We start from the raw sequence: 25,004 nt of genomic DNA on the forward strand, positions 1-25,004 counted from the left end.
GTAGGGTCTTTTCCAACCCAAATGATTCCATGATTCTAAATATCGTGGACCAGCAGCCTGAGACTGTAAAGAAGAACTAGTATCAGCCCACCCCATGGAGGAGCAGTAAGACTTCATTACTCATTGTGTAAAGCTCTGGAAACACACCCAAGGAAGATGTGATAACCGCTGCAGTCTGTTCACTTGTCCTGAATATGAAAGAGAGAAGGCAGAGGACAAGAACTTCTAGACAAAATCTGAGCTAACATGGTCATCCCCTCAACCTCACATCTACTTTTCATTATTGTGGCTCCAAGGCAAGTGACTGAAAAATTTCCAACTCTCACAATCTGGCTCCTGGTGTAGCAATACCAGCTATAGTTGTGTCTCCTGACTATTCATATACATTTTATAATCTAAATACATATTATCTCTCTCTCTCCATTCACGGAGATGCAGATACACATCTATTTGCTGCACTCAACAAACAATTTAAGAATTAAGGAAACCGTTTTCATTTTAAGATAAGAACTTGGGGCTTATTATAATATTGTTAAATAAAATCTGCTAGCACAAGCCACAAGAAAAGAAAAAAAAGAAAAAAGTGATTCACTGGGGAAGTTCCATGATGTGTGGGACAATGGGTCTTAAATCAAAGGCATACATTATCATGACTAAGCTGACAGATCTGCACTGCAATGCAGAAAGCCAAGCAATATTCCAACATCTGCACGCTGCACAGAGAGGCAGTTAGACACAGTTTCCCAAAATGAAGAAAGGACTCCCCGAGCTCTTACCTGTTACCTGTGCAACAACTGCTTGGGAAATTCTCCGACTGGCTAGGAAGGCTTTGATTTCCTCCTTTATCACACTGCTGTCCCTCCTACCAAAACAAAAAAAGAACACACAAAAAGAGGGACAGACCAAAGTGCACTTTGAAGATGCAAAATGGCTTTATTTCCTTTATAAAGGAGTGGGGAAGGAAGCATTAAAATAGTCCAAGTGCCTCACCAGTGGACACTTCTTTTAACAAGTGTCACGTTTGATCAAAGTACCAGGGCAGCAGAATGGATGACTCATGTCCTATATAATTCATATTAGGTGCAGCACTGCCATATGGAATGTACAAAGTTTCATTACACAGGGATGAATAAATCTCTCATACCAACATAAAAACCTCAGTCATAAAAATGAAGCACAAAAATAAAAAATAAAGGATAGCAGGGCCTGCATGGTTAGCTACACAAATGATATACCTACACAAACCTTCCCCAACCTTGCAAGGAAAAGACCTAAAGGAGAAAAGGTTCTGCAACCTCTGTCCCCCCACCCCTACCACTTCCTTATCCCACAGCTCGCACTGAATGAGAAAGTGCCAGTTATTTAAAGCCTTTCTATGATTTGCAGTGACAGGATAAGGGGTAATAGGTTTAAACAGAAAGAGGGAGATTGAGATGGGACATCAGGAAGAAATTCTTCCTGCAGAGAGTGGGGAGGCACTGGGACAGGTTGCCCAGAGAAGCTGTGGATGCCCCATCCCTGGAAGTGTCCAAGGCCAGGCTGGATGAGGCTCTGAGCAACCTGGTCTAGTGGAAGGTGTCCCTGCCCATGGCAGGGGGTTGGAACTAGATGATCTTTAAGGTCCCTTCCAACCCAAACCATTCTGGGATTCTATGGTTCTATGATTTTTACAAGGTGCAAATGTAGTTCATAAGGGACCAAAACTGTGCTAAAAACAAAGTAATTTGGAGGTTGCACAGGGACTGTGATGTGCAGCAAATTTCAACTGCAGCAAACACATACTTTTCCCTCCTCTTCCTCCCTCCCTTCCTGGGAAGGGTAGACAATTAAAACCAGACTTTATTAGGTTTTATTATTTAGCAATTTCCTTTCCCTTTCTCCTCTACTCGCCAAGCAGCATTCAAGGGAGGTTCAAGCTTTCAAGTGTAAGTGCAAAATGAACGCTGTGTTGCGGCTTCATTTTTATTTCTGAACTCAACGCTCACCCTCCATACACCTGCAAATAAAAGTGGTTTCTGTTTAAATAAGCACTAAAAACATTATCTGGGACTTACTGCACAGAACCCAAAACTCAAAGGAATAGGCAGTGGTGAGGCACTCGGGCAGGTTGCCCAGAGAAGCTGTGGATGCCCCATCCCTGGAAGTGTCCAAGGCCAGGCTGGATGAGGATTGGAGCAACACCGCTACAGCAGAACTCCAACATGCAGATTTCTTCTGAGGGACTTTTCACTCTGACTTTCCAACCTTTGTACAAAGACTTTTACTAACCTCATTAGTTCCTCCACTTTGTCATCAACGTCCAAGTCCTCTTCAGAAGCTTCAAAACTGTATGACCTTTGAGCCAAGCTGTTTGCAAGGGGGTAGCGGGTAGGTGACATCTTCCCGTTGAACGCAAACAACCTCTCGTTACTCTCCCTCCCGTTCTGATTAGTAGTGCAAGGCTGTGGGGAGGTGTCGTAACTGTTGCTCGGTGATGGGGACATCCCAGAATGTTGGGTCTGTGTTGAAGCTGTGGCTGTAGAGGAAGATGCTGGGACATTGTTGGTACTGTTGCTGTAGGAACCACCGCCGTAGCTAGACCTTCTCCCAAATTTGTCACTATGCTCTTGATCAAGACGATCCAAGGTTTCCAGCGCGTGGAGGATTTCATGTCTGGTCATTCCCGTACGTCGCAGGCGCTGAAGCAGGTCTATCTGCTCTATGGTAAATCTTGGTTCGTCTGTGTAGTGAGACATGGTTTCCAGCAGGCTAAAAACAAGGTAAAAACACAAAAGCAAATATTTCAGTTCAATGGTTCTCTGTGGTACAAGGAAAGTACCTTACACACAGGAAAGATCAATTCTGGTCCAACACCGAGATGCACGCAGGACAGAGTTGTCAGCGCAATAGTCCACCTCCAAACAAGCTCAGAAGGCAACCACCCATCAATGCTACTGTCACCATGTGGCAGAAGGCTTGCTTTCTCTGAAATGCTCAGACAGCATTTCCCTCTTCTATTAGCACCCCCTACACTTTCCACAATAAATCTGCAGTTACTACATTGGGCTGGATCCAGAGCAGCATGGCCAGGGGGGCGAGGGAGGGGATTCTCCCCCTCTGCTCTGCTCTGGGGAGACCCTCCTGCAGTTCTGCTCCAGCTCTGGGCCCCCAACAGCAGAAGGACCCGGAGCTGTTGGAGCGAGTCCAGAGGAGGCCCGGGAGATGCTCCGGGGGCGGGAGCCCCTCTGCCATGGGGACAGGCTGGGGGAGTTGGGGGGTTCAGCCTGGAGAAGGGAAGGCTCCGGGGAGACCTTAGAGCCCCCTCCAGTGCCTGGGGGGGAACCAGGACGCTGGGGGGGGACTTTTCCCAAGGGCAGGGAGTGACGGGGTTAAATAGAAAGAGGGAGACTGAGATTGGACATCAGGAAGGAATTCTTCCTGGAGAGGGTGGGGAGGCACTGGGACAGGTTGCCCAGAGAAGCTGTGGATGCCCCATCCCTGGAAGTGTCCAAGGCCAGGCTGGATGAGGCTTGGAGCAACTTGGTCTAGTGGAAGGTAGCCCTGCCCATGGCTGGGGAGGGGGGAAATGACACTGGATGGGCTTTAAGGCCCGTTCCAGCTCAAACCACTCTATGACTTGATGCCCTTTTACTTTTGATAAACCACTGCTACAGAGAGACAGTGGTTGCTCAGTAATTAAGGCTGCAACTTTATTTCAGACAACATTTTGCCGATTGCTAAGTATCTACCAGCCAGAAATCCCAGACTCCAAAACCGTGACGTCAAGGCCAGAGGTTGAGTTTTCCTGAAGAAGTTTTAACCAGTTATGACGTGAGATTTACTAATCACAACACCCTCAAATGTGAAGTATGAAGAGTTGAAGTTGCCCTAACTTTGTCTTGCTACCTTGAGAAAAAGAAGAGAAACCCACACCTAACAAAATTTCTAGTGGCTTCTAGGACCAAAGTTGATGTGACTGAAGTCCCGTTTCTGAAGCTCGATTTCTGAAGTTAGTAACTTTTGAACCTGGAATGTTGTCACACATCGCCTGCCCCAACAAGGGAAGTGCAGCACATCAAATTACTACTGGGCTTTCATTTAGAGAAAGAAGCCTACAGCCTTTTCCCCTCCAAAGGCAGGCTTCTCATGTAACTCAATCATCACGGTGGCTCATCAAAAGCATTTTTAACTCCTAAACTTCCCAAGGTACCAGAAGAATGAACATCCTACATATTTGCTGAAAAGCCCAGAAATCAGTCTGGGGAAAAGAAACAGCACGACATGCTCCCTTAATGTCTCTTCCTTCCTAAGTCTCCTCACTAAAGATGCAAATGGCACACAAATGACAAGTTCACCACCTTCAGAACTCAAGATCTTGAGAAGGAGGGATGGCAGATGGAGGGAAGACAGAACTTGGCAAAGAGATCAAGGCATTTTCCATCCTTCTTGTGAATCTTCATAAAAGTCAAGGGTTTATTACGATTCTTGCAGGATAGCAGGGTGAAGAGATCACTCAAACTCCAGGAGACATGACAGAGGTGCCTTACAATCTCTAAAAGCAAGAGCAGACAAACAGCAGCCTCAGGAAAGCCAAGTAAGAATTCCAAATCATGAAAACTGAAAGAGGGTTGATGGCTGCCAGAGTTCGGCTAACCCTTCCAGGGACAGGGCTGCCTATTTCTCTCCACAAATCATGAAGATCCCTCCTGGTTTCCACTTCTGCACTGACACAGAGGGAGTCTCCAACAGGGGCCAATGAGTGACAAAACTTGTCCATTTGCTGCATTGAGTCTTCTTTCAGATACGTGAATCGCAGTAAGGTAAACCAGGTCCATCGGTTTTAGGGGTGTAGCAAGGGAATCTCTTTAGGGGAGTAACATCTCAGAACACAGACCTGACTAGGCAATGGGAACAGGTCTACCCTTGGGTCAGAGGGTACAGCCGTGTCAGTGCTAGTAAATTAAATAGTGCTGCGGAAGAGGCACCGTAGTATCTACACGCAGATGTAGACGCTGTAACTGTCTTTGACACAATTTTGGTCAACCTGACAAAATTTGCAGACTATTTGCAAGACTCTGCATGGACCTGAAACCACACACCCTCTGGATGCAGCCGCTCAGAAGCATGGAAGTGGCCACGTGGAGCTGAAGAACAGCACCGAGAACCACCTCACTTAGTATGAGCTGTAGCTAGTGTAGCTGTACAGACATGGTGCTAGGAAGCCAGGCTGCATGAACCCACACAAATGGCATTTGCAGCCTGGAAAACACAGAAATGAGAAGAAGCTCCTGTCTTAGGCCTCATTCAAGCAAATACTGTGCCCCTTTCATTGTTTCAACAGCGTGTACGTGGGAGAAGGAAGCAGGAGGACAATGCAAGGGGATGACTCCCATCCAAGAAAATGACTATGTGAGAAGACAAACGGATTACAGCCCTAAGTGCTTCAGTCCAACAGGAATGTGCTGTCCTTTGGACAATTCATTACTAAAAACGTACAAGCCATTTTAAATTTCAAAAGACAAGCACCCCAATTGTTGTACTAAAAGGAGGGCACAGCAGCCAACGCAGCAGTAGACTAGCAACTGACTGGAATTGTAACAACTAAAATTTGGAAGTCGCATCTCAGACTGAGACGTTCAGAGCTTGACAAGGAGCATTTGGAAACGGACATTGTGTCCTGGGTTTGGCCCCTGCGTTGGGGGAGGCAGGGCTGCTCAATCCTTTTCTCCAAGTGAGAAGCATCACACTGACTCACATCGAACTCCTGTACAGCCTGAAAGCCCCCCCCCCACGTCAGCTACAAGTAGCATGGTTTTCAAACAGAAAAAGCTCTTCTTATACATCTGGCCTTGAGATGGTTTTCACCAGGTATGCCAGCTTGCCCTTCCTTGGAGATAAACCCATTTTTGTCATTTCTTACCTGTAATTCTAATGTCACCATCTCCTGGGTCATTTATCTGTCAACACCAAGTTTCATGCGCTCAAGTACTTTGTTGAACTGGGGAATTTCATGAACCAGAACCTCCATCCAGAATTACCTCTACTCAAAATTTCTATTTTCTTGACACCTCAGCATTCAATACCAAAACATACTTTAGATTATCTAGTTTAATCTCCAGTTTGTCACAGGCCCAGAAACGCAAAACTTTCATCTTTCCAGCCCCATGAACCAAACCCCTCGCATCTGATAACAGCATGACTTCAAAAATGTCAAGCAACACAGAACCTAACATTTCCTTCAGCAGTTTGTTGTCACGACCAGACATTCCCTATAAAATTTGGGGGTGATCCCTAATTTGTCTAAAAGGTCAGGTCTGGGTTTCCAGATCTGGGTTCTCAGGCCAAATTAATCTCCTTCAGTGAATTACACATAATCCTTCAGTGAACAGACACAAGAGAAATGGTTGAATTTGTCATACGCCGCTGTATTTGGGGAAGTGATTCGGTCTCCAACTTGTCCCACTGCGATGCAGCGGGGATCCACTGTGCACACGCAGTAATTTCAATCCCACCGGGATGCAAGGGTTGCTGGACACGACCATCTTCTGCCGTATGACACTCACTGACTTCCAGCTTGTGTTCTACAGTCCTGTTGATCTGTGGGCTGCTTCTAAAGCCTCGCAGAAAGTAAACTAAAAGCAGCAACTCTTGAGTGAGTTTTGTGCATTGAAAACCACTGCAGGAACTGGGAATTTTCCATTAAAAAACCCCAAAACAAATATTGCAAAACTTGGTATTATTGAACATGTTCAACATTGCCAACTATCTACTGCTTTTTAATGAATAACTACAGTAACATTATTTAGAACTGTTAGTCTAGCAGGGCTTCAGTTATTTTCCCTTTCAAAAATATTTTAATAAACTTACCCTGTTTAAAGATCAATTTGTAAGCAGTTAAGTAAAGCAGCCATTTTAGAATCATCATAATTTCATTCACCTCATTAATTAATGGCTATGCTCCACTACTTCATCCCCCCCATATTGCTGTAATAGCCTCTTATCCTCCTGAACTCCTCTGGCTAGCTATAATTCAATTTTTCCCCCCCCACTCTTTTTCCTGGTGAAATACAATCAACGACAAAAGTAACAAGAAGCAAAATAGGACAGGGACAAGCAGAATGACTGTGGGTGTGCAGGAGAAAATAAAGACAGCAAAGCTTCCTGAGAATAAAGACTGTGAACCGACCACTTTGCTGCGGTCAAACTTCATCCAACTTTGCTGCCGATGTAGCAAAATTCCCTCAACGGCAGCAGACCTCGGCTTAAAATCACATGCTTTATCTTCTGATCCGTTTGCAAAACTCTCACCAGTTACAATGGCCTGTCACTTTTCCTTCGGGAGATATTCGAAAAAAAAGAGCCAACCAAGGGAGAATTGCCATGCATTTTGCTCCCTGAAATTTTGAAAGCAAGAGCTCTGCAAAGTACTAATTAAGCTCAAAACTAATATTGACCAATTTATAGCACATGAACCTGGCGCTTAAAACGAATCAAGTTTATTCAGATCTTGCCAGGAAAAAAAGGTGGCTTAAAAGCATCAAACTTGTGCACATTTCTCACATAAAGTTGGCAGTCACACCCCAAGTAAGAAGGACCAATTCCACTTACTGCCTCTTGGTACCTGCAGAGCATTACATTTTCATTCTTATCTTTCGTGGCTCATCCAAAAGGAACCTGAGGTACCTGACTATCAGACTGAAGGGAGAATCAGAAGCAGCTAAATAAAAAAGAGATTATTTTCCCTCCCAGATACACAATAACCAGCAGGGCTCGACCCGCCAGATGCAGCATCACACTTTTCAACTCCCAATGCCACTTTCTGGAGCGAAGGATGTTTAGGGGCACAAGTGCTCTCAGTACCACTGCTCTTCCTGGCCACACCATAAACCGAGGCTTGTCTACCCTTTTTTTCGTATGAATTTCACCTTAGATATGGGGCTCCCTCCCCACTTTGAAAGTACTGATCTTGAGGGGGGTACATGGCCAGACACAGAGGTGTTCCTTTACCTTCCTGCATCTCATAGAGAAAAATAAGGAAAAACCCAGCCAGGTTTTCTCACCTACCATCATAGCCCAAGCCCACACAGATACAAGAATCTTTTACCCGACACTATCTTTCTAGGGGATGGAACACAGCAGAATAATCCCATAAAACCAGCTACGAGCTAAGTCCATGTCCAATTGAACTTGCAGGAGTTCAAAGCAATTCAATTAGCCATTTGGGAATAAGGCCAGGCACCAGCCTTAACACCTCTAACACTTGAGAAAATGGCTCTGGACTCTTTAATGATCGTAAGAAATCATTTTTTCCACTCCTCTACTCACTGTACATGAGTAGGAACTGCTCTAGCATCACTGACGAGATCCTCTTCTGCAGAGGTCCTTCTCCAAATTTCCATGAAAATTCACTGCTTTATCTAATAAGCTCTGCAAAGCTCAAGACTCACAAAACTAGTTGTGCTTTTCGATATAAGACCTATATTTGATATAATCTGCATAATATGGATGTGGGCTAGAGCCAAAGTGTTCCGAACAGGATCCCAGGCCTGGTAATTGGTTTAAGAATGACTCAGATAAAAAGTCACATCAACTGTGGCAAACAGGATGGAGAGAGATGCCAACTTCCACCCTTCTTTGACATATGGCACATACTGCTGGTCCAGGGTAGGACCCTAAAAGCGCTACACCGTCCTGTTAACAGCACGTCCAGATTTTGTCATCCTATCTTTTATAGCACCATCATTTCTTGCAACGTAATGTGCACTTTCTCGGTGTCATTGAATGCAATCTTGCCCTTGGAATTCAAAGAGCAAAAGCACAAGGTGAAGTTGTGGCTTTTCCACTCAAGTAGGTTATCCTAAAGTACATAGCAAAATAATTACTTTCTTCAACTAGTTAACTAAATGCTTTAACTACCGCAGTCTTGCTCACAGCGTGAACTCCTTAGCCTGCGAGTTTTTTTTCCCTGTGTGCATGTGCATCCAGTGCTAGTGAGAACTGGTACCTGAACAACCACGGAGGAGGATGCGCCCCAGCTATTAAAAACGTACCGCAGAGAGAGCAGCTACGTTGGCTTTGCATGCCCAGGCCCCCGACCACGCGCTGGTGTAAGGATCCTTCTTCGCTACGACTGGGCTGCTACGTTTGCCTTCTACGCCAGGCCTCTGGTGTAGACAGCAGGCAAAAAGGGATATTAAGGTTGGCATTGCTACTGCCAAAGGCAATATGATTTGCTTATCAACTGGCCTGATATTCAACGACCTAATTCACATGAAGTACCGCTCCAGATGCTTTCTGTCAGAACCAGTGTCTGCAAAGAAACTCAACTTCCAGCTGCCCACTCCGTTAATTTTTTTTAACCATGCTTTACATTATGCAAGCTTGTTTCCCTCTCCACACATTTTTACAAGATCCAAGGACCCAAGCAAAGGTTCATTCATTTCTCCTTCCCTTTCTACATCTCACCCACTGTCACCCATCCCAAGGATGCAGCCAGTTCTTACCAGCAGACACGTTCAGAGGCAAAGACTGAGACCCATCAAGTGCAGCTCTAAGGCACCGCTGGAACAAAACTGGGACATTTAGGGCATAACACCATCTACTCATCTGATATTCGAGCTTTGGTCTTTTCTGTTTTTACTGAAAAAGTGCATTTCCTTTTATCCACAGCCAATTTAAGTATTTCAGAAACGCCCAAAGCTTTGCACCATATTAAGCAAAGCTGCCTTCAAAACAGTAGTTGATGCTGTGAATTCTGGGGCGCAATGGAGGATTAAGGATCTGACTCATCTGAGCCAACACTTATGCTCATCAGTTGCAACTCCAGTATTTCAGTGGAGTTATACCAGGTTTCAGGAGAGGAAAAAAACCTACCCAAAAAAAAAAAAAAAAAAAAAAAAAAAAAAAAATCAGGCCTCAAGTGCTCATCATGTCAACGAACACAGAGCCATCCTCACCCATACGTTAGCATAATTATCTCCTGCAGTTGCATCTCTTAGTTCTGATTTTCAAAGAGGACTCTCCTCCCATTCATCCTGATTCACAAACAAAATGTAATGCTTGTAATGACTGTTCTCATCCCAGGGAAACGAAAAGCCTCACACTGCAGCGAGGAGTGAAATCAGACTACGAGCTGATCTATCGAGGTTAAACGTCACCGGGCCTGTTTATGAATGCAAAACGCTGTCTTATGAATGCAGAACACTGCCATATGCTTTCGATCAAAATGGTGACAGTTAATAAGAGCAGCCTGAAACTTCTGAAAATAAATCCAACGTAATCAAATACTCACCGCTACACAAATTATAGAAGGCAAGCTGAGAGCAGAATATCAACATATCATTTCTTCAGGAGGCTTCAAGTTTCTCAGCTAGTTAAAGAGCCCCAAACCCAGATTCGCTGCCTCTACATAAGCTGCTCTTCCACTCGGTCTTTGAAACTCTTCACTGCTGATAAAGTACATTTTACTGGGTGCTGGCACACTGGCAGTTTTGCCACTAATTCCACTTGGGTGAGTAACTTACTCTGCATTACAGTATCTGCTTTACATCTTTGGGAAAGAGAGAGAGAGAACTCGAGATTGATCTTACAAGGCAAAAAATACAATATAAATGCCCATTATTGTCATAATCCAAGTCTTACAAAAGGGACTGACCTCTGACTAAGCAGAGGGCTGGGAGCCAGGCACTTCTGAATTGTACTCAAGGCACGGACTGATCCCCACCGACACCTTATCTCTCTAACCCTAACCCTTCCCTACTTCTAAAATCTGGGTTTCCTACTATTGTTGCAATTCTACAGCAACGAGGCAGGAATTCAAATTGCGAGGCTGGATTCAAGGGCAGAACGAGGGATCAGAAGGACTAACAGAGAGAAAAGCTGTAGTGGCAGCTGAGTGCTGAACCAGGGCCCAAAGCCCAAACCTGTGCCAAGAGCAAAGGAGGAGCTCTTGGATTCGGGAGCCGAAGACTGAAGTTTGGATATATAAGCTGTGTAACAGAATCAGGGCAGAACTTGAGTTAGGCAGCGACGCAAATCTCGCCAACGTGCCGAAATCCTGTCTTTAACCCACACGAAGAAACAGTCATTGTGGCAATAAAACTGGGACGTGGGCCTCACCTAGACACCAGGCTGGCAAGGAAATGTATTTTTAGCTGTCAAGATTACAGGGTAGGTGGGAATACTGTTGTCTTCTGCCTCCTCTAGTTCAGAATTTGACCAATCCTTTATTAAAATTCAGGCAGGATCTCAGAATTCTTCTCTATTAATTCTGCTAGCTGGAGAAATACCTGAAACGCATCTTTCTATAAAATATCCCTGTGGGGCAGGGAAGGAAAACTATGCTAGTTTTTGAGACCAAGAGCTCACAGAAAAGGGCTGGCCTTCAGACAAGTCAAAAATGGCTTGTTCAAAGTCACGCAGGCATTCTGCAGGAAGGCAGAGCAAGTGCCTCGCCAAACTTCGAGCGTTCTCTCACCACCCATAAGGCTTGTCAGATATGACAAGGTGTAGGACAAGTTTCAAGGGATGCCATCACCAGGATTTCTTCCACACATAAAGAAAAAGAGATGTTCTGAAGTGTTTCAGGCACCTTTGTTCTCTCTCAGGATCTAGCACCAGCGGGAACACCACGCTTTCTTAAAAGAGAAATGTTACTTCAGAAAACTAAAATCCAAACCCAGCAAATAACCAAAACTCACCTACCCCTAATTTTGTGCTTAATTACAAAGCAACTTTTTTTCCCCCACTGAAAAACAGCTTGCAAGTTTTACTGGCACACAGTCTTAGTGAAGAGAGAGATTATACTTGGAGAACAACCTTGGGAAGAGCTAACAGCGGCTCCTTGAAGAGCATAAATTATAACAGCAAAAACATGGGCTTTTGGCCACAGTCGCTTCCATATTAGAGCTTTATTTCATTTAGAAGCATTTCAAAAACAAACACACATCCTAATTAACGCTCTTAAAGCAACAAACATCTCTTTGTGTGGCCCAGACGTGAACTAGGGAAGTTTCCTCTGGCATGACATAGAGAAGAGCCAATCTGTATTCCCAGAACAAGACCAAAGCTTTGTGACCTGGTCAGAGCAGGGAGAGATCACCTACAGATGCAAATCCTGAGTGTGCAGATGCAGGAGAGAGGGTGAACCGACCTACGACCTGCTCATCTGCCCTTCTGCATAGCTCCAGGACATGGTGGCATCTCCACAGACCAGTTCAGTTCACTAACCCAGGAGGAAAATCAATCAGCCAACCCATCCATCCACCCATAGCTACTTCCTGCCTGGGTTAGCGAGCTTAGAGAACGCTCTGACGTGGGTTAGCGAGCTTAGAGAACGCTCTGACGATTGCTATGACCAACTCAACCGATGGGACAAGCCAATTTGGCTAAAAGCAAAAGCAGGCACAAGAGGCACACAGGATTTCTTTTAGGTCCCTTTCAGAGTGACCTAGCTTCCTGTGAAATCATGAATTAGCTCCTCTGGTTTACCTTAAAGTAAAAGCCAAAAGCAGAATCAGGCATAAGAGGCACACAGGAGTTCTTTCAGGTCCCTTTCAGAGTGCCCTAGCTTCCCGTGAAGTCATGAATTAACTCCTCTGGTTTACCTTAAAGTAAAAATAAAGGCTCAGACAAGACATTGTTTAAGTTACAGGAGTTTAAAATGACAACTGAACATTCCTACAGCTACCAACTCCTCACGTGACACCTTGTCACCGAAGAGAAAAATGGCAAATTAGCCAAGTCCTCTTTCACCCAAGTTTAATTAACGTGTTTGGTGTCACATTTCGAGGAGGCTGGACAGTTAACACACCTCAGCGGTGTGGCAACTTCCTGAGCCATGGAACTCCACCATCTGTTCTTCAACGCGTGCTGACTTCGGTATCGTTCACATACTTGTGCCTTTCTTTCTGGTTTTCCTAAATGATGACAAGACTTCAATCTAGTCCCTTCTCATCTGCATTACTCACAGTGGTTTTCTTTCTACTCAGCAGGCTTTTACTCACTCCCAAAACAGCTCTGTCATTGCTGGCAGCGAGATTCGTAAGCACCGGCCTGATAACGCAGGTAAACTTTCAGTGGCGATGTTCAAACTGTCTAGTTCTATCAGGAATCTACTTTGAGAGACAGTTGGAAACACGCAACGCAAATACTGATGGTCATATCTCACTATTAACACATGTTAATTAATCAATATTGCCGTGAGCCTGTGAAGTACAAGTAATTACTCCCATTGCATTTACAGAGAACCCAATAGAGACTTGCACTGGCTACAGAAGGACTTTGCTTCGGATAAATGACTAATTCCTGTAAGACCAAAATGAAGAGTTTGGTGTTCACAACACGCCTCAAATTCCTCTGGAGTACTGACTCTCATCCAGCTGTGGATAAAAACAGGTAAGGGAAATGGTAACTGCAGCCAGCTGCCTGCATCGCTCTTCTGACAGAGGATGCTGCCCCATGGTAGGACTAACCAAACTACTCTCTAAACAATGGGAGTTTTAAGACTTAATTTTAATCTTACTCACTGTGCTGGTTTTAGTCAGGACAGAGTTCATTTTCTTCACAGTGGGTGGTACGAGGTTGTTTTGGATTTGCCCTGAGAACAGCACTGACAAGGTGGTTTTCACTTGGTGCGGGGGAGCGTTTGCACCAATTCAAAGATTTTTCCATCTTCTGATACCACCCCTGTGTTCCCACTTTCTCACTACAAGCAGCAGGGGTGGGGACGGCAACACACAGTTCAGACAGCCGACCCAAACTGACCAAAGGAGTATTTCCTTCCACAGCACAGCACGCTCAGTGTGTAACCTGGGAGTGGGCCAGGGGGCCATAGCTTGTGTGTCTGTTTGTTTTGCTCGTGAATGAGCTGGTGGGTCGGTTGGCTACCCCGGTTGTGCTGTCGCCTGTGGGGTTCACTCAGACTCTGCTGCCATCACTCTCAGGCTCTGGCTCTTGGGCCCTTTGGCTCTGACTCTCACAACTTGAGATCTTGCTGGGTATCAGTCGGCAGGTGGTGAGCAACAGTATCGTATGTCTTATTTTCCTTTATTTTCATTACATATTATTAGTAGTATTGTTAATATTATTAGTTTCACTATTTGATCGATTTATATTCATTTATTAAATAGTTCTTATCTCAACCCACCAGCTTCCTTGTCTTTTCCTCCAGTTCTCCTCCTCCACTGGAGGAGGGGGAAGGTGAACGAGGGGCTGTGTGGTCCTTAATTGCCAGATGAGGTTAAACCATGACATTCACTGTTTCAGTTAAAACTTCTATTTTTTTTTTTTTTAAAAAAAGGGACTGTTTTCTGAAGTGGTTCAAGGCCAGGTTGGATGGGGCTTTGTGCAACCTGGTCTAGTGGAAGGTGTCCCTACCCATGGCAGGGGGTGGGACTAGATGGCCTTTGAAGGTCCCTTCCAACCATTCTATGACCCTCTGATTCTTCTTTCTCTTTCTGATATCACAATGGCAACTTACCCTTTTAAAAAGGTATGGTTTAATCTGGAAATTTTGTACCTAAATGGGTATGAAGTGGTAAATGGTAAATCTTGGGCCCATTTCCTCTAATTTCATACTACCTAATCCCCAACAAAGAGGTTCACCCCAGCCAAAAATCATCCACCTCTACTTCTATTGCATTCTCAATGACCATATTAACGGCACATATACTGGAATAAAATGAAAAAGCCGCTCCTGCTCTGATGGAGGGTGGCAGTTGATTAACAGGGCACACATCAAGGCACCACAACAATTCCGGAAAGCAACAGAACAACGCGATACCCAACTGAAACCGCACAGGGACAGAACATGACCGAAATCTAGCTAAAGCACAGCAAGTTAAAACTCCATCATTCACAGTTTGGAAATGTATGTTAAAAGTCTGATTCCAAGTTAAAGTTGACAGAAAGTCCTTGCGCTGACACAAAGCAGCTCAAAGATCACTCTGAATAACCAGTACAACAAAGGTGCACAGGGCAGTGTGGCCTTACCTCTAGACTTCTCTCCTGCTGTGAGCTAGATCTTTACAATTTCAAGTGGTGATTTTAATACTGAAATCCAACATATTTCCAGCTAAAAGAAAGAAGAGGAGGTGGCTCAGGGGACTGGCAACAAAGTAGGAAATCACTAGTTTTGATTAAAAAACTAAGCCACCAGCAACAAATAACTCATTAACAGTTGTATCAATTTGAAATACTTTGGTAGTTGAGTTTCCAGCACAAAAGCCCCGGCGGTCGTTAGTTTTTTGCTGTAACTCCCTGTACAGAAGCCTGTGACTGTGCTGCCACTTGCGCTACGAATGTCCATGCGCTGGATGAGTAAGAGTCACCCTTGAAATAACCCATCTGGGAACATGTGACTGCATTCACTGCGACTGCATTCACAGCAGCCCTGTTTCCAGGATTTCTCTTTCCATTTGACAGAAGGTAAAACTGCAAGTCAAGAGGTCAAAGTATCTCAAGAGCCTGATTGCCACTGGATAAGCATGTGGTCGTGCCTATAAAAGAGGTATGGGGAACAGTGGTATAGGACTGGCCGGCAGGAGAGATGGATGACAGCACAGTACAGGTCCAGCCTTTCCTTTCAGCCTGACAAGCTTCAAACTTTGAATTAATTTGCTTATTTATTAAAGAAACAGCACGGATACCAATTACACTGAAGATTCATGACAAAAATCATTTAAAAGAACAAACTAATAGGCTCAAATTCAAGGATGAGATTTAGACAACTTGAATCCACACTAGGATTCAAGATACAGTAGTGGTTGCTTGGGCCAACACACCCAATTCTAACGCTAGGTTAGATGCCCCAGGTTTCCTGTGTTTGCTATTTAATGTTACATTAACGGCGTGCTCATCCCCTTTCACCACGTCTGCAGCGGTGCTAACTCTTGCACAGCTCTGGTACCCCTCTAATATGTCCAGCAGATGTACAGAGATCTCTCTCAACACTACCTTTTCCTCTGATCAAGGCTGAGTTTCTAAGAACAGGATGATTTTCCTTCTCTTTCAGTGACAGATATATCAACCAGACCAAGTGAGGAATTAAATGCTACTCTTCTCTGCTTTAAACATCTAGTAAATACCAAATCAGCAGAACTCCCCACTTTAGCCAACTGCTGATAATCACTGTAACCTTTTCTCTACTCTTTTTAGACAAGCTAACAGAACAATACACCAAACAACCCTTGAGCTCTCAACAGTGGATTTTTGTGGAGGTTTTTAGCTTGTACTTACACTACTGGAAAAGTTCTGAGCATACTTTACATGGGGATGGGACGTTATAAAGCCTCTTGGGGGTCTTCAGTGTTATTCACCATTCTGTAAGACACAATTAAAAGATACAAGAACGTTAGATATTTCTCTGAAAGGCTGACTTCTTGTTATTGGACTTAAAATTATAACCAGCTTACAGAGGGCAACCTTGGGGTAGATTCACGAGGCAGTAGCACCAAACCGCTTCTCGTTACAAAAACAGAACAGAGACAGGCACCTTCAGGATCCTTTTCAATCACCCAGTCCATCCCTCTGCTAAAAGGCAGTAGAATGTATACCAATCACTAAATATAACCAAGGTTCAGAAAAAATGCTCCTGGGAACCACTGAATTTTCTTGCATCATCTTCCAACTTATTCTGTTTTTTAAATGGGCTGTTAAAAACTCCCCCTCTTTCTTCCCTTTACCGCAGTGGGAGCTTTGGCATGGTTTGCAAAGGACCCATGGTCTTGCAGTCTGGTCAATAATCTTTTAAAGACAAACAGCCTATGAATTACAACAACTCCAGTTATGAACTGATACCTCACAGAGCTAAACAAGGCCAAGCAGCTGAGTACTGTACACCCATAGGTTAAAAACTGGCAATGTTCAAGCACACCACTCTGGATAATCGGTAACTAATCCGGAGCCACAGACAATCACAGGCTTACACTTCAACGCGCAAGGTAAATTCCTAAGGAGAGAGTTGATGTCTGGTAGTGTAATCAGTCCAGAGACAAAAATTTAAATTACAATTGATTTCTTTTGGCCACAAGTAAATTAATCTATGCAATCATTTAGCCTTATGACAGTTACCTACCCTTTTAACTCACATAAGCTATTAAAAGGATTATTTGGCTAACATCCGCAAAGAGCTCGGAAGACAGGTGCTGTGTTCTGAAAAAGAATGACCTAATAGAACTTTCTTTAGCTATCACTGCTGATGTCTCTCTCCACAAACTAACACAGACTGAAAATGCTTAAAAAGTCAAACTATTAACCAATGAGAAAGGGAAAAGCAGGATACTGTATCCAGGCAGACACAGAAAGAATGTCTACAAGGGGGCCTGCAAGGGAGCTGGGGGGGACTTTTTACAAGGGTCTGTAGTGACCGGACAAGGGGTAACGGGTTTAAATTGAAAGTGGGAAGGTTTAGATCAGATATCAGGAAGAAATTCTTCCCACAGAGGGTGGTGAGGCACTGGGACAGATTGCCCAGAGAAGCTGTGGATGCCCCATCCCTGGAAGTGTCCAAGGCCAGGCTGGATGAGGCTTGGAGCAACCTGGTCTAGTGGAAAGTGTCCCTGCCCATGGCAGGGGGGTTGGAACTGGATGATCTTTAAGGTCCCTTCACACCCAAACCATTCTGTGATTCTATGATTCATTCTATGAATTAGAGAGAACATTTACACTTCAGGCTATGGGCAGAGGTGAGTTGGAGAACACAAGTGGGTAGAGCAGCGCAGGGATTTGCATGGGACAATTCACTCTGCTCCATAAAGAGACGTCTGTAATGTCAACAACCAAGTCTTGTGGATGAACACATCCTGGCTTGTCTCGTGAGTTTAGAGTGGTCCAGACGTTACAGGATGGCTCTTCCTCTGTCACACCTGCTACGGGCTTTGAGGAAGAACTGCACCTAGCCCAGATGGAGACCACTGACCATAAATGATGGTATAGTCTGTATATGGGGTTTTTTAGTTGTTTCCAGGTCATAGGCAGTGGCCTGGGCAGAGAAATTGTGACACCAAAGTATTGATGGAAGGAAAAGCCAAACACACAGGTCCCTTGCAGTCATCCACCCCAAACCTTTTAAAGATAGTTCTACATGAAAACACTTCTCTGTTAAATCTCTTCACTGCATTTAAACCACTTTCCCCAAAGCAGTCACAAAAAATATGAGATCATGTTGACTTATTGCCAAATTTTGAGTTTAATACAGAGAGCTGTTTTGGTTTCCAAAGAGGAGCAAATTAGACTTAAATATACACAAACTTTGTGACTGTCAGAGAGGCTGACGATGGAGAACTGGATTCCTCACAGAAGGATTTGCTCCCAGGGTGGAGAACAAAACCCACAAAGGAAAGAAAAGATCACCTTCCATCACCATGAAACGCAGTATTAAAACTGGAACATGAGGAGATGAGATCGAGCGCCAAAGAAAAGGCTGCAGTAACTCAGGTGTGAGATGACAAAGGCAGGACAATGATATTAGTGATACTAATGGAAAAGAAAAAAAAAATGGTACAGACCTCAGATGTTATAAATGAAGAGCCATTAGGATCTAGCCCAAATTTGGGATATGAACAGAGGAGGTAGGAACTCTTCCAAGAGACTCCTGATCTGTGAGTGCAGACAGAGGCTGACAGCATTTCAGCAGAAATAAACAGGAGAAAGTTCATGAGAAAATAAGAGGAATTCTCATTTTTTGCTACGTTAAAGGTCGAGGCAGCATCACTGCAGTCCGAATGCAACGGGGCACAGAGCCAGGCAGTAAGGCAGGTGGGGGAACCCTCAGGTCTGCCTGGGTGGCTGGGCTTGTGAAAGCAAATGCAGTTGCCCAGAAAGAAGAGGAAGCTAGTGCTTCCTACGGCTCATGCCAGAACAGAACGGCTCCAAGCGAAAAGGGTTACAACCAGGCTTTGACTCAACATTGGTCTAAAGTTCAGTGGCACAGAAATACCTTCCCTGCCCCCACACACGTAAAGGTTGCTTATATGTTTTTGGTTTGTTTAGTTGTTTTTTTTTTTTTTCTTTTTCTGTAATTTAAGGGCACATAAGACAGGAAACAAGCAACCCATCACCTGTAATTTTAGCCAAAAAAAGATCAGCCCCGAACATTGCAAATTCCACCACCACCAAATCACGATTCTGAAATCATGAATCGATATCCCTCTTTCCCTCAGCCTTCTTCTCGCATAAACCGAAGCAGCAAAAGCAAGTGTCACCATGATCTAGAGCTGATATGCAAGTAAGAACTCACAAACCTTTGCCCTTTTCACATTATTCGTTAAATAAATTATCTACTAACACAGGGGAAACACTACCAGCTCCCTTTCCTATTGCTGGTACAGACAATAAAAACCATTCAATATTAATATGGAAATCATGGCCACAGTCGTAGAATCAGATGTAATGAACAATCTTGTCCCCAGCTTAAGTTGCTATAAAGGCAGCTTAAATTTGCAATGGATGAGTCTTCATGGCAATCTGTTTTTCAGATATTAAAAATCCCATTTTCTCAGCGCCAAGGACAAGTGGAAGTGTGAAGCACTGGAGTATCAACTCTGCATTTGTCTCACTTGACATGAAATCATTCTCATTTTAGTTCAGATTTTTAATACATTCTTGGGATCCACTTCAGCTTTCTTCATTTCTCACTGTGTGCAGTTAAATGTTTTGAAGTATAGTTCACCCTGATCCACATTGCCCTGCAGAAGCAAGGAGGAAGTCACTTGGTGAAGATGAGGCCGGTATCACTTACCTGGAATAGAAAGACATTTTCCCTTTTCATTTCTGAGCACACAGTTAAAAAGATAACGCCACCACTTTGTTTTTCACTAATACCTTCCTTGGGCAGTTCTTTAAAAGGGCTTTGCAAATAACAAATTCAAAGCTTTTGTCCTTGGGGAAGAGAAATATCACCGTTTTGTCAAAGGTAAAACATGAACCCAGGGGGCTAAAATCTTGTCTTAAAGCCACAAAGCAAGAGTATCAGTGGCTGAATGTGGTATCTGCCTGAGGACATGGGCCCCACTACTACAACAGGACTATCACCAAACCAGCTACTGAAATGCTGAACCACCAAGTTTCTTCTTGCTGATAAACCTGGTGCATTGGATGGTGAAGAAAACATGCAAATTCAGCCCCAAGAATGAATTTCTACTACTGCTGAATTTGCAAAGACAGATATCCAAGTCCTGGAATAATTACAAACCAATCAGCTCTTAAATGCACACCTTAGGGTCCGTAGGAATCAGGTCTTCTGGATGGATGCTGTGCATATGCACGTGTCTATAAACATGGGCTGCTATGAAGATTTTACCCTCTGCACCGAGGCCCACGTGAAGTAAAACAAGCCTGTTACCTGGCTTAACTTAATTCCAAAAGATATCTTTTCTGAAAAACAGCAAGAGACCAAGGATCCATCCATTCTAGTTCATTCCAGCGGTTAATCACCCTGTCCATTACAAATTTGTACTTGAGTTCTAGTCTGAAGGTGTCTGGCTGCAGATTCCGGATGGGAGCTCCCTGGAAAGCCTTTCTTTGCCAGCTTAGAGCCCTTTACTCCTGGGAGATATTCAGACAGGCTGTTGTTTACCCAGTGATTTTAAACTCTGGGTACTGCATCTGTATCAAAACCTAAAGATAAATTCATCAGGGTGCATGCACAAAAGTAGGACTAGTGTCCAAAATACTAAAGCTAATCTAGGACTCTCTAGCCCATTTTCCCAAAATAGGCCTATTAGGAAAAAAAATAATAAATGCTGTGCCATCTGACTGGAGGATGTGTTACATCTGTGCCCTGGATAGCAAGGTTAAGAACCTTCTCTAAGAACTGCCACCTCCTGAGCACGCACTGCAGCTTGGTGACGTGCCGCAACCAGTTTCATGAGGTCATTGTACGGCAACACAAAGAGTTGTTTCTTGTCTCCAGGTTCCAAGTTATTTAAGCATAGAATCACAGAACGGTTTGAGTTGGAAGGGCCCTTAAAGCCCATCTAGTTCCACCCCCCCTGCCATGGGCAGGGACCCCTTCCACTAGACCAGGTTGCTCCAAGCCTCATCCAGCCTGGCCTTGGACACTCCGAGGGATGGGGCATCCACACCTTCTCTGGGCAACCTGTTCCAGTGCCTCCTCACCCTCTCCGGGACGACTTCCTTCCTCATGTCCCAGCTCCCTCTTTCCATTTAAACCTGTTCCCCCTTGTCCTGTCACTCCCTGCCCTGAGGAAAAGTCCCCCCCCCAGCTTTCTTGTAGCCCCCCAGGCACTGGAAGGGGCTCTTAGGTCTCCCCGAAGCCTTCCCTTCTCCAGGCTGAACCTCCCAACTCTCCCAGCCTGTTCCCATGGCAGAGGGGCTCCAGCCCTTGGAGCATCTCCATGGCCTACTCTGGACTCAATCCAACAGCTCCGTGTCCTTCTGCTGCTGGGGCCCCAGAGCTGGATAAAGAACTCCAGCTGGGGTCTCACAAGACCAGGGAGGGAGAATCCCCTCCCTTGCCCTGCTGGCCACACTACTTTAAGTATCACTTCTTTAAGGTAGTACATTGATCTGTGCCTTGAGCATGGTCTTGTGCAGACCCCCAGGAAGGTGCACCACAAGCTCTCATGAAGAATCGTTGCTAAACAAGCCAACGCAGTCACCGCATTTGCTGCAGCTTCTGGGTTACCTTGAACCGGTGTTTGCAAGGAGCACGTTGCAAGGTATCAAGGCATGAATTGCTACGGCAGAGACCTTATCTTACGGGACAGGTTGTGACCTTCTAATCAAAGACTCAAGGAACAGTTGAGGTTGGAAGGAACCTCTGAAAATCATTTTGTCCAACCTCTTGCCACCCAGAGCTGGTTGCCCTGGGCCATGTCCACATGGCTTTTGAGTATCTCCAAGGTTGGAGACTTCCCCACCTCTCCAGGCAATGTGTGTCAGGGAATCAAAGAAGCCAAGGGGAGCAAGAGCACATACTTTTCACAAACACAAAAGTTCTTGAAGAAACTGCTCAGAGGTTACCTCCAACCAATGATGTTTTCAGTCGTAATGTGACTGTGTTGGTTTACCAAACCCTTTACAGTACAGCCCAGGGAAATGTGATATTTTGGGATTATGGTGAGGGTATTCAGTAGCGTCTTGCCCAGCTTACAGCAAAAATGATTTGATGGGATCTTCTTCTTCCTCAGAACTCTAACCGAGGGGAAACCACTGCAACAAGCCTTTTCCTCTTTACAAAACACACGCCTCAATCTTACGATAAAGCCACCGGTGGCAAACTTCAGCAAGCGAGCAAATCGTTGCCTCCACAACACGCCCTGGAGTAGATCTCCAGAGAACAATTAGCCAAGGATTGCAGTTAAAACTATTTCTCCCTTCTTTTCCTACTCCAAACCCATGCAAAATAAACCTCCTTACCCAAATTAAGTGGAATTGCCTGAAGTGCAAGCCAGAGGCCAGGCTCCATTTCACTGGAAAAGACCCCAAGTCACTCCCGAAACCCCAGAGACACACAAAAGGCAATGCAGTCCCAGTAGAAAGCCACCATTTAGTATGGCTTGTCCTTAATGGCAGCAGGAAAATGAAGCACTGTCATCAAGATACACCTGCAGACACATTCCAGCAGAGAACGCCGGGTTATTTTTTCATTACTGCTTACAAATGAGCTGCAGGCCTTAAGGTACTGAGCACCTATGCTGTTCCATCTCTTGAATTTCAGCATGTTGGCCCCTCCAGTCATGTCCAAAAACTTGCCTGGTACCAAAAGCAAGATGTGAATTGGCTTTTCTGGCTAAAATTACCAGCGAATCTCGAGAGCAGAAGACTGACAGCGAGGCAAACGAACTCGTGACTAACGGCAACAGCTAACAGCTACTACGAAGACCACTTCCTTAGTGATCAAATAGGTTATCTTAATCCACTGAGATCCGTTTGAACACTAAAACGGATGAGGAAGAGCAAGATGGTCACTCACAGGTGAGAGCAGATTTCAGGAGACGGTGTCTCTCAGCTGAAAAAAAAAATTGGTGCTGCACTGCAACAGAACTGAAGATGTCATGAAATGGGCAGCTGCATGTCAGGAGACAACAAGCAAGAGCAGAAAGCTGAAGGAGCAGTCTCATCCCAGCTAATTCCTACAGAGCTACAGTTGGCAAGACCTACCCTAAAGATCCTGTGTGACCTACTCTAGGTGATTCTGCACTGGCAGAGGGTTGGACTAGATGATCTCTGGAGGTCCCTTCCAACCCCTTCCACTCTGTAAAGTAGAATGAAGATTCAAAGCACTTACATGCCAACAGCAGGCACTGTACCTTCAACTCTGTGGGTATGTACACCGTACGGCATATACGTTTATCTGGACAAAACTGCAGATGGGAGATTGCCAAGTCCTCGAGCCCAAGCTGGGGCCAAACATACCATAAATGAGAGGCTCATTCAAAAAAGATCCCAATTAACACTAATTACCTTGACAGTTTTGTGCTAGGAATACAATGACATAGTAGCACTAGGATATGCCAACTGAAATGAGATTCTGTATTGCCAAGCGTAATGTCTACACACTGTGAGTACACCTCCAACGCAGATCATCGTTAGCTGTGAGCATCTCTGCTTACCACGGCTATCCTACTACATCTACATCTATTGGGCTACAAGAAAGCTGGGGGGGACTTTTTCCAAGGGCAGGGAGTGACAGGACAAGGGGTGACAAGTTTAAATGGTAAGAGGTAGATTGAGATGGGACATCAGGAAGGAATTCTTCCCAGAGAGGGTGGGAGCACTGGGACAGGTTGCCCAGAGAAGCTGTGGATGCCTCATCCCTGGAAGTGTCCAAGGCCAGGCTGGATGAGGCTTGGAGCAACCTGGTCTAGTGGAAGGTGTCACTGCTGTTGTGGTTTAACCCTGGCTTGCAACACAGTACCACACAGCCGCTCACTCCCCTCACCCCCCTCCTCAAGTGGAGGAGAATCAGAGGAAAAGACAAGGAAGCTCATGGATTGGGATAAGAACTATTTATTAGATGAAGATTATAGCAATGCTAAGAGTATTAACAATATTACTAGTAATAAGTAATTAAAAGAATAGAAAATAAAACATATGATGCAATCATGCACCACCCGCTGACCGATGCACAGCCAGAGCCCGAGAGCTGGAGCCCGAGAGTGATCGCAGCAGAGTCTGAGTGAGCCCGAGAGCGACAGCATGACTGGGAAAGCCAACCGACCCACCAACTCACTATCTAACAAAGAAAACAAACGAGCTGAGGAATGAGCGAGCAATCTAGCCAGCAAACAAGCGAACTATGGCCTCGTGGCCAACCCCCAGCTCATGCAGTACTGAGCATGACGCGCTGTGGAATGGAATCCCCCTTCGGTCAGTTTGGGTTGGCTGTCTGAACTGTGTGTCCCGCCCTACTGCTTGTAGTGAGAAAGTTGGGAATGAAGCTGCCGTATCAGACGCTGCAAAGGTCCTTGAATTAGTGCAACACTCATTAGCACCAGTTACAAACCACCTTATCAGTGCTGTTCTCAGCGCAAATCCAAAACCACAGCCTCATACCAGCCACTGTAAAGAAAATTAACTCTGTCCTGACCAAAACCAGCACATCTGCCCATGGCAAGGGGTTGAAACTGGACAACCTTTAAGACCCCTTCCAACCTAAACCACTCTGTGATTCTCTGATTCTTTCTTAGACAGGCCCTTCCTCTTTGGCTCTCAATTCCCCTCCAACATCCAGCTTACCTGTTCCAACAAAAAGCTTACAAGAGTCCACCATGAAGACTAATGCTCAGCTGCTAAGCAGGTCACGGCCAGCTCAAGAGCATGAAAACGGGAAGTACTGCAAAAACACACAACAGACTGTTCATCTGACTGGACAGGCAGAGACCTTCCTTCCTCCACGACTCTCCAAGACACCCCTACGAACCTTAGTAGATGCCACCCAACCTTCATCAGCAGAATTCCAGAACTCCTATTTACCATCAGGCCACTTGACAGAGGGATATTGACTGCAAGATAGGGCACTGCAAACCCTTGGCAGGCACAGAAAGGTGCTACTATACAAC

The 25,004-nt window shown here is 44.9% G+C and overlaps 1 protein-coding gene across 1 annotated transcript; it reads right to left on the bottom strand.

The window, feature by feature from the left end:
* Positions 1 to 729: 729 nt before the first annotated feature.
* LOC104508195 (homeobox-containing protein 1-like) lies at positions 730 to 16,301 on the bottom strand. Its single transcript, XM_010149736.1, has 3 exons — positions 16,216 to 16,301; positions 2,269 to 2,748; positions 730 to 862 (listed from the first exon to the last, which is right to left on the bottom strand). Exons 1-3 carry the CDS (start codon positions 16,236 to 16,238, stop codon positions 730 to 732), a joined length of 636 nt encoding a protein of 211 aa, XP_010148038.1. The 5' UTR covers positions 16,239 to 16,301.
* Between the last annotated feature and the right edge of the window lie 8,703 nt (positions 16,302 to 25,004).

This window comes from Eurypyga helias, unplaced genomic scaffold, assembly GCF_000690775.1.
Source record: "Eurypyga helias isolate BGI_N326 unplaced genomic scaffold, ASM69077v1 scaffold5044, whole genome shotgun sequence".
NCBI lineage: Eukaryota > Metazoa > Chordata > Aves > Eurypygiformes > Eurypygidae > Eurypyga > Eurypyga helias.